At 34.6% G+C, this 10,677-nt stretch overlaps 1 protein-coding gene across 1 annotated transcript; it reads left to right on the top strand.

The window, feature by feature from the left end:
• The first annotated feature begins 2,464 nt into the window (after positions 1–2,464).
• Positions 2,465–3,828, top strand: LOC113098264 (protein FAM181B-like). Its single transcript, XM_026263280.1, has one exon. The coding sequence runs from the start codon at positions 2,629–2,631 to the stop codon at positions 3,592–3,594; it is 966 nt and encodes a 321-aa protein (XP_026119065.1). The 5' UTR covers positions 2,465–2,628; the 3' UTR covers positions 3,595–3,828.
• The last annotated feature ends 6,849 nt before the right edge of the window (positions 3,829–10,677 follow it).

Below are 10,677 nucleotides of genomic sequence, written 5' to 3' on the forward strand. Positions count from 1 at the left end.
GCTATTTTTAGGACTTGAGACTTGACTCGGACTTGGAAGTTAAAGACTCGGGACTTGACTTGACTTGAGACACGATGACTTGAATGACTTGAGTGTTAATTACATCATGTTTTCAGTTTGAATATAAAATATATAAATTATTTTTTAAAATAAAGTTGATTACTCAGCTGGAGCGCAGGCTGAGAATAGCGTCGTGACTGGATCAGGACACTATCATCAGTCATGCCCTCTCTACCTTACACACACCACGCCCACTTAAATCAGATATCCCAGCACATCAACATGTCAGCCTGAGAGGTACCGAGGGTCATCGCTTTTGTCTTCAATAGTTCGCGCCTAAAAACGCGTGGAAAACGCTAGTCGCGCCGCTTTCTCCGTCTTTCCAAAGCGCTCGGGCAGAAGTGCTCCTGGGGCGTCTGTCGTTGCTAAGCATCCATGACACGCTCTCTCTCAATGAAAACGCGGAAATTTCAGCTAAGGATAAATGGATTTGCAGCACTAAAAATCGCTCGCAGTAGCTCTGCTACTAAATTCATTTTAAAATGGCAATCCATATAAAGCTATGAACAGCTGTTCCTTCATCTTAGCTGAGCTTTCAACGTTGATACGAGAAAGGATGAAGCTGATTGGTTAGTTATTGTCACATGACCTGCGGTGCGCTTGCGGCATTCTGAAAAGTTTAGATGTTGAGCGCGTTGCTTCCATTATAAGCGCGCATACCGCGCGCCTACATTGGAAATAACGAACGTGCGCGCACAAAATACGTGATGTGAACAGCCCCTAATGATCCGCTAGCAGGCCGTCAAAAAAACGCATTCCAGGGGCGGCGCTAGGGTTGGGCTAAGGGTGCATAAGCCCCGAATATTTTGTTACCTTGTCTTTCTCATAGAGCAAAACAATTGATCAGAAAAACAAATGTAGCTGCCGCGATTACCCAGTCATGACAAGTGCATATTACATACATATATATATATATATATATATATATATATATATATATATATATATATATATATATATATATATATATATATTTATATATACACAGTACAGAATATAAATATGACGTATTTTCAGTTGTTTCATACTTTTTTGTTATGTACAGTACAGACCAAAAGTTTGGACACACCGTCTCATTCAAAGAGTTTTCTTTATTTTCATGACTATTGACTATTGTAGAGTCACACTGAAGGCATCAAGGGCTATTTGAGCAAGAAGGAGAGTGATGGGGTGCTGCGCCAGATGACCTGGCCTCCACAGTCACCGGACCTGAACCCAGTCGAGATGGTTTAGGGGTGAGCTGGACCGCAGACAGAAGGAAAAAGGGCCAACAAGTGCTAAGCATCTCTCAGGGAACTCCTTCAAGACTGTTGGAAGACCATTTCATGTGACTTCCTCTTGAAGCTCATCAAGAGAATGCCAAGAGTGTGCAAAGCAGTAATCAAAACAAAAAGTGGCTACTTTGAAGAACCAAGAATATTACATATTTTCGGTTGTTTCACACTTGTTTGTTATGTATATAATTCCATATATAATTCCACATGTGTTAATTCATAGTTTTGATGCCTTCAGTGTGAATCTACAATTTTCATAGTCATGAAAATAAAGAAAACTCTTTGAATGAGAAGGTGTGTCCAAACTTTTGGTCTGTACTGTACATAACAAAAAAGTATGAAACAACTGAAAATACGTCATATTTATATTCTATACTCTGAGAGAGAGAGAGTGTGTGTGTGAGAGAGAGAGAGAGAGAGAGAGAGAGAGAGGAGAAATGTAACAGTTTAATGTTGTATGTAAACTGTGTTTGAGAGAGAGAGAGAGAGAGAGAGAGAGAGAGAGAGAGAGAGAGGTGTTCAGAGAGGAGTCTGTTGGATGTTTAGTTTTATGGACTCAATGTTGAAAATGTAAAACATTTCAAACACTGTTGGCAGAAGTGAAAAATAAATAATTTTAGGAACTTACAATTTTGTTTGATTCCATGATGTATTTTACTGAACATGAGTATTTACATTTAAATTATTTTAATTTACTGACAGTTACTTATATCTTGTCTTTTAACTTTATTAAGATCAGATTCTGCAGGTAAAATAACAATATTAAGGTGACTTGACTTGGACTTGACTTGACATAGCTTGTGACTTGACTTGACTTGACTTGCCCAAGAAAAAAATACTTGGGACTTACTTGAGACTTGAAGGTTAAGACTTGAGACTTACTTGAGACTTGCACATGTGTGACTTGGTCCCATCTCTGGTATATACATTCATATACAAGCAGACTTGATCAGGGCAGATGATCCCAAGACTATTGTCTTTTTACTCTGTGGGATGCCTCAGACTAATCCCTTTTAGTTGCAGGTGGTCAGGCGTGAGCAAAGAGTTAAGTCTTCTGGTCCCTCGGCCCCTCCCCTTTGATGTCCTGACATCATTGGCCCTGCCCTCTAAAATAATTCCCCCTTTCCCCAAACTCCAGCTTTCGGTGAATTGCAGAGGAACTGTAAGGGTGTCCTGCACAGGATCAAGGCTTAGCAAACCTCCCTGGAAATGCAGATAATAAATATGCTTTAGGGTCTCTCAGAGACAATTGTATATATTCACTGCAAAGGTTTTATGCTTGTGGCAGAGACAGATGGCTGTTCAGGCAGCCATCATGAACTCGCAGTTCTTAAACTTTTGTTTTCCTGGCTCGGTCATGGATTATGAGGTGGAAAAGGGTCTGGAAGGGGGACTCCTGGGTGAGGTGGACTGTGAGGGTGACTTTAAGGAGACAACTAGAGACCTGCTTAGCTTTATTGACTCAGCTTCCAGCAACATCAAACTTGCACTGGACAAACCTGTCAAGTCAAAGAGGAAAGTCAACCACCGAAAGTACCTGCAGAAGCAGATTAAGAGGTGCACAGGAATCATCTCACCAGGGAGCATACCGGTTCAGGAGCAATGCAAGAGACAAGGCTCGCCCCATAACCCAACAAGCAACCTCTCCAGCAAAATGCCTCCCAAGAAGGATGGGATGCAGGCCAACCTGCAAAGCAAGAGTTTGGCTGCCCTCTTCAACTCGGCAAAGGATGTACGAGCAGAGAGAGCCAAGAAGCCCCCGCTGCGGCATCGAAACCTTCCTCCATCCTTCTTCATGGAGCCGGCCAACAGCTCCAGAGTTACATCTACTTCTGGCATGTCGCTCAAAGACCTGGAGCGAGGGGCTCCGGAAGCAGCAGAGTTCTTGGAGCTTCTTGGACCTGAGTACAGCAACATGGTCTCAGAGCAGGATCTATTCCACACCCTACCTAACAGGATTCAACAGGAGGTGACTGTGGGGCCCGAGCCATATGACTCCCACCATTTTGTAAGTGGTGGGTTCTTGTACACAGAGCCTTGGAGCACTTGTAGCAGCACCCCCAAAAAGTCAGGAGACTTGCGGACAGTACCTTTACAGCCAAATCTTTATACTCACACAGACCTTTCTGGCAGCATGCCTGTGGAACAGAGCTCACCATGTGCACTTACCTTTTCAAATTTCTTTACAGACTGCAACGCAACTCCGGTCTCCTACGATGTAGTGAACGGATACAACAGAGGGAGCTTTTCATCTCTTTAAGCCAGAGATTTTCTGTTATCTTGGGCATTATATTGGAACAAAAACACGTATGCATCTTTCAGTATGATATTGATAAAGGACGCTACCAACATGTAATTGCCCTTTTAACCTTTTAAACATTTTGACTCAAAAAAAAAAAAGAATCTCTTTTAAACCATTGCTTGATGGGATAACATGCATACAGTAGACACCTATATAAAAAAAAAAAAATCTTAAGAAGACCTTTGCATCTAAGGACAATTTTTTCTCCAATTATTGAATAAAAACAAAATGCATTTTACAGATTTCTAATAATAAAAAAAAAAAACTATATGCTTCAGAAATTAATTTTTATTGCTCCCTGAAAAAAAAAAAAAAAAAAAAAAAACATGAACCTCTTATCCTATGCATTGTTTGATTTATAATATTACCAGTTTGAAGCAACAGCTCGTTACAGAGCTGATCTCAGGGGGTTCTGCTAATTTGTTTAAATATATCACGGATCAAATAGTCACAAATATACAGTGACCCTTTTAAGTATTTGAATGCTTAAGCCACAATTAAAATGTATGGGTTTATTTCCATGAGATAACAAAAAAAAAAAAAATTAAAAAAAAAAAAAAAAAAAAAAAAAAAAAAAAAATATATATATATATATATATATATATATATATATATATATATATATATATATATATATATATATATATATATATATATATATATTTTTTTTTAAATTAACTACAATTGATCCTTTTTAATCATAAGGTACTGAGGTGGCTCTATGAAGTCTATCAAGTTCACAGAGCTGTCCTAAGAGTTACAAAGTGTAGTTGATCTTTGAACATGATCCACTACGATTTAACAACCATGTTTAACGTCTGATTATAAACAGTATTTTGGTTATTTTATAATTTAAAAGCAAACCATCTGATATTTTGGGAAATTTAGGGCCAAGACAAAAAACATATATGCAACATCCTGCAATAGAGGAAAACAAGACAATCGGTCTGTATTTTTTTTTTTTTTTTATCACTGTTAATCCACAATTTATTGTTTGTTGACTGCTAATTGTGCAATATCTGGTTTGCACATCTAAAGCAATGGCTTACAGTTGCCGAAAAGTAAGTGCTTGAATGAATATACATAAAGAAAAAGTTCTAGGTCTGGATTTTGGAGTTTCTTGGTATTTTTAAAGAAATGGAAAATGGCACAACATGAAAGGAAGAAGTTTACAACATTGTTTTGTAACACCATGGCCTATTGGTTTATTATTAGAATTAAGTTAGGAATCAGACATTTCCAAATGCACTGGGAATCAACAAATAGTTAAAATACATGAAGCTTATACATTTTTAGTTAGTTGTAGTTTTAAATTAATTTCATGAGATGCATCAGCCAAGATAAAAAACAAAACAAAAATGTGTTCATAATTTCTATGCTGAAATTAGTGCTTACTCTTCACTCTTTAGGGAAGAGTACACTCTTGTTTGCAGTAGCTACAGAATCAAAAGCACACTTGGTTTGTCTGACATTTACATGTTCAAGGGTTCTTATTGTCTGTTAACTAGAAATGAATCGCACACCTAAATCTATGAATTTACAGGGACACTGGATTTAAGTTTTCTTTGGTTATGAAGTGATGGGGTAAAATAAAGCTGGTCTTTATGTCTATCAAAGAAAATATCTCTCTGCATGTTTTTTTTTTCTTTTATCATAGCTAACATAAATATGCGTTTATTAAACTCAAAACAATTAAAAGACATGTTTATTATCAAGTGCAGGTATGTCCATTTCATTTGAATCTGTAAGGATTTCAACCAGCAAACAAGGGGGTGTCAAGCCTCTGTTATACTTTCCTCACTTTACCGACACTTTTCAAGTTATGGCTCCCTCTGTTGGCCAAAAGAGTTCTTCATCCTCATTTGATGAGTTCAGAGTCGGTGTGTTTCCTTAGAAATCACTACACACCTGTTTATGTACATATTTACATGTAGGAAGTCTATGGCAAACTTTTTTTTTTTATTCCCATCATGCTCAAACTATAATTTTTTTTCTTTAAAAATCTAAATCTATTTAAAATTATGGTCTGCAAAGCACACCATAGAATATGTTCTTTTGGTAAGGATAACTACTAATACAATATGATGCATTAATACTGTACAGAAAGATATGTCATATATGTCACAAAAAAAAAAACATGCTTTGAATAATTGAAATAACAATAAGCAAAAGCCATTATTATTATTATATTTGTACATTTTTGCTGTTTACTTTAAGTAGCACTAAGACCACCACCACTAATAATAATAATAATAATAATAATAATAATAATAATAATAATAATAATATTTTACTGTTCCGTTATGAGCCCTGGTTGAGAAACTCTGCTCTCGATGTTTCAGATTCACAATTACCAAAAGTTATGGTGGATTTTAACACCATTTGTGTGAGCGTGCGCACAGCTATATTAGGCTATAGTTAAGAAATAAATATAAATTTCAGAATTTTTGTCTGGTTAAAACATCAGTGCTGCAGTTAATGAAAAATGTAAATTTAGACTGACATTAGATTTCCTATTTGATGTGCTTTATTTTTATTGCGCAACCTTATTTTACTAAACTTAATGGATCCTGCAAAGCAATCTCTAGTTTAATCCAAGCCATGTGGTATTGTAAGAACTTCTTCAAATGCCATACATATTTCACCTGTTCTATTAAACAGTAATGTTTAATATGTGTTACCAGTTTATATCTCTCATCTCACTTTTAAGATATTAGCATGCTTTCTACAACTGCATAACTTAAATCAGGGTGAAATGCTTACAACATCATACACACCTCACACAATCATTACATGACATGACTTTGTTGCAGGATTAGTTGTTGTTTTTCTCAATTACAAAAGATGGCAGTATTGCTGCTTTGAGCAAACCCTTCCTCTACAGTACATCAGCAGGACGATATATGGTATAAGTAAAATATTTCTTTGTAGTTTGTTTCATCCCACTGATGTTTCATTCAATATTTAATTTAAACAAAGTAGGATATATGAAGGAGCACTATATATGATTAAATTCAAAGAACATATATATATATATTTTTTTTTTTTAATGCAATTCTGACTGTTATGAGGACAGGCTGCAACCTAAACATTATCTTACTGATAACATGTGATTGTTTTATTGGTCATACACAATGGCATAATAGCTTCTGTTTTATTGGCAGAGGCCCACCAGTTGTGCCTTCTCAAGTTTAATATGCATTTGGGAGTTTTCTCATCAAACATTACTTCAAGTGATTTTCATGAGGTATTGTGTGTGTGTGTTTTCTTCATGTTTTCTAAGATTTTATTCGAATTTCAAAGTTTGTATTTAAACTACTTTTAGCTACTTCATGGCTCAACTGGGACACAATATCAGGCCCGGAAAATCTCACACTCAGCCAAAACTGTACCTTTTGGGGTACAACAGCTTGACACTGTAGCAGTACTCTTAAAACCCTTATGAAACAAAAATATATTGCAGTGTATTGGGAAATATCATGTAATATATTAGGCATATATTCTTTTATATATTTATTTTTTCCAATATATTGCAATATATTGAAAGCGGCAATCATTTGTATTTTTTGCAATATATTATATAATATATGTATCATCAATATATTATTAAATGTATTCAAATATATAAATTATTAGAAAATAAAAAGGGGAAATAATATATTACAATATATCACAATATATTTTGGGAAATATATTGGTAAAAATAATTTACTTTCGTAAGGGGGGAACATCTTTTTACCCTTTTTTTTTTTATACCTATAGGAACATATTAGTACCTTAGAGAAGTAATTCATACCTTTAAGATACTAATTTGTAGGCCTATATATTAAGGGTGTAAAAAGGTAAAAATATGTCCTTTTAAACTGTTTTACCCCAAAAGGTGCAATTTTGGCCCCTTTTTCTGTATATAGCCTATACATCCAAAACAATTTCTGAAACCACAGTCAACCCTATTATTTGTATGGCCATGACAAACTGTTTTTTTTCTAAACCTTTAGTCTAAGGCCGTGAAAATAATCAAAGGTTGTCTCTCTCATTGTACCTCCAATTCCCTTTTCAACCCCCCCCCCCCCCACCATTTTACTACTTCTTCACCAGCAGGTCTACTGTTATGAATAGAACTGTGCCGCCTTGTTTTCAGTGTGCTATTAGCACAGAATGTTATTTATGACAATGACTTAAATACCCTAGATTTAACAAACCTGTATTACATAATATTACAAAAGATTTCGATTTCAGATAAATGCCGTTCTTTTGAACTTTCTATTTATCAAAGGAACCTGAAAAAAAAAAAAAAAAATCGAATCTGTTTAGATTTAGGTAATACTACTACTACTGCTGCTGCTTATAATAATAAATGTGTTTTTTTTTTTTTTTTTTTTTTTTTTTGAGCAGCAAATCAGCTTTTTAGAATGATTTCTGAAGAATGGCTAATGATGCTAAAGAGTTCAGTTTTGAAATCACAGGAATAAATTACATTTTAAAATATATTCAAATAGAAAGCAGCCATTTTATATAAATATTTCACAAAATTGCGATTCTTGCTGTATTTTGGATCAAATAAGTGCCAGCTTGGTGAGCAGAGGAGACTTATTTAAAAATATTAAACATATTACTGCTCAAAACCTTTTGACTGGTCTTTGACTGCTAATTTCTAAAGTTCCTAAATGTCAAAATGAGTACAATATATTTGTTTAAAAAAAATCTAATACTGAACACACTATTGAATTATTAGGCTGTGACTCATTCTATTTTTGTGACACAAGCTCCCTCCCTCCCTGTTCAACAAATAACTTTACAATTGATATTGATGTCCTTTAGCACATTATTCTGAATGATGATGATAATGAGGTGCTACTGATAGCCTAACAGATAACCTACTAGCAGTTTGATACTGAACTAGGTTAATAAAGACAAAACTATCTGGCATATATACAGATAAAACTGACCTGTACTTGAAGTCCTTTTACTGCTCCTAATGGCCACCTTCTTGTCCAGTACATCGGTTCTGTTCGGAACCGTTTGACAGAAGAAACCAATTTATGATTAGATTTATTATGGAATTATCATCGAATGAAAAAATCAGAAATGATCAATTTGGTACACTGAAAATGCATAAATGTAAAATAATAATAATAATAATAATAATAAAAACAAAAAACAAAAAAACAAAAAACAAAAAAAAAAACAGGGCAATGGGCAAATTCAGACGCAAGGTCACCAGGAATTTCCCCAGGTGCTCCCGATGGCCAGTCCGGGCCTGGGCTACTTAGAGGATCTGAAATCGGATTATTCATTTTGAGAGCTACAGTGTAGGAAGTTCCAGCAAAAAACTGATGAAAAAAAAGTATAATAAAAATGATAATAATAATAATTAAAATGTGTCATTTTCATGCATAGCCTACTATAAATACATTTACATATTTATGTACTTAATAGAAATATGCTGCAATTGTACATTTAGTATAGACTACTAGACTGGTATACTTAAAGTCTGCTAAATTGGAACAACTAATTTTGTACTTAATGCACTTTTATTGCGTGGAAGTAGTGGTGATATACTGAAGTATATTTGATTGTGCTAAAGTGGAGCTATAACAAGTATAGCATACTTCAGGCACTCTTTAAATATATTGCATTTAAAGACTGATATTATTCAAAGATCATGTAATCCTCATCAATAATGATATTAAATCACATTTTAGGCTTACAATTAAGAAACGTGCGTTGTGCACAAGTTGTACGTGTATAAAGTATAATCATATTTTTTTTTAGATCAGTAAGTCTCGAGCGATATGACAAATAAATATGTAATAAATTTTAACTATACTTAGTATGAAATAAATGTATTTTAAATATATTACTTTTTACAAGAGAAGTCATCTGCAGGTTTTTATTCCACACAAGTATTAATTTCTGTATGCTACACATGAAGATGTTTATCATATGAACATGACAGAAACTTGATGCTTCAGATATTTCCCCTGAGAGAAAATAAAATCACACAAAAATCAGCAGGTGAGCTGTTTAACATCACAATCTGATCTGATACCAATACTGATAAGTGAACATTTTAGTGGCAGTCTTCACACTTCACCTTCTCTTGACCCAGTGTTTGTATTTTGTGGTTTGCTGAAAATGTAATTGGTCTTGCAGCATGACATTCACAGGTTTTTCGATGTTTTCAACAACTCATATCTGATATTGTACATGGTTCTGTATTCTAATACAATGTGACATTCAGCATATTGGAACACAGCAAAAATGTTGATAGATCTGGTTTTACTATTATTATTTTTAAATGTTTTACTATAATTCCATCAGTAGCCTATACAGTTTACTAGTAATTTAAGGGTGATCATTAGGGAGTTGTTGAAGTACAGAACCTCTAAGGGGACATGGTGGTGGAAATAATATGAGAAGAGAGGAAACATTATATTGCATTGTTGTATGCAGTTTGTTGACAATCACCAAGTGGTTGCTAGGGCATTGAGATGTTAAAGCTTCTGGTTGATAGAGCGTTGCTCCTTTAATTATCAAACTCCATTTTTTCCCATCTGCCAGTGTTTTAGAACATCTTTTCTCAACAAGTCTCAAGACTTGGGATATCATTAATGTACAAACAAATAGCATAGTACATGCCAAAGTGTAAATACTTTTAAATAAATCATTACTATTAAACATGTGAAACAGTGATGCTAGTTTTCGCAAGTTAGCAACCACCACTATTCAGGTTTATCCAGTTTAATTGCACGTATAAACAGTGGGACTGCATTTTTACGTTACAACAATTTTATGTTGCTTTACTATTTTGTCTTAATCTAAGGATAATGTTGCTAAACAGCAGGGATAGCAAATCCCCTTTAAACCGACTGGCACCAACCTCCAGGCTAAATCACACTAATAAATCTTCCTCTAAATACTTTTTTGCTGCCAGATCTCTTTTCTCACCCAAAAACATAAAGAAATAAGAGAAGATAGATAAACTCCATTTCATTCTTACCCATGCATAATGCTTCTCCGTGAGAGATTTAGTCTTAT

Source organism: Carassius auratus, unplaced genomic scaffold (genome assembly GCF_003368295.1).
Source record: "Carassius auratus strain Wakin unplaced genomic scaffold, ASM336829v1 scaf_tig00216461, whole genome shotgun sequence".
In the NCBI taxonomy this organism is placed as follows: domain Eukaryota; kingdom Metazoa; phylum Chordata; class Actinopteri; order Cypriniformes; family Cyprinidae; genus Carassius; species Carassius auratus.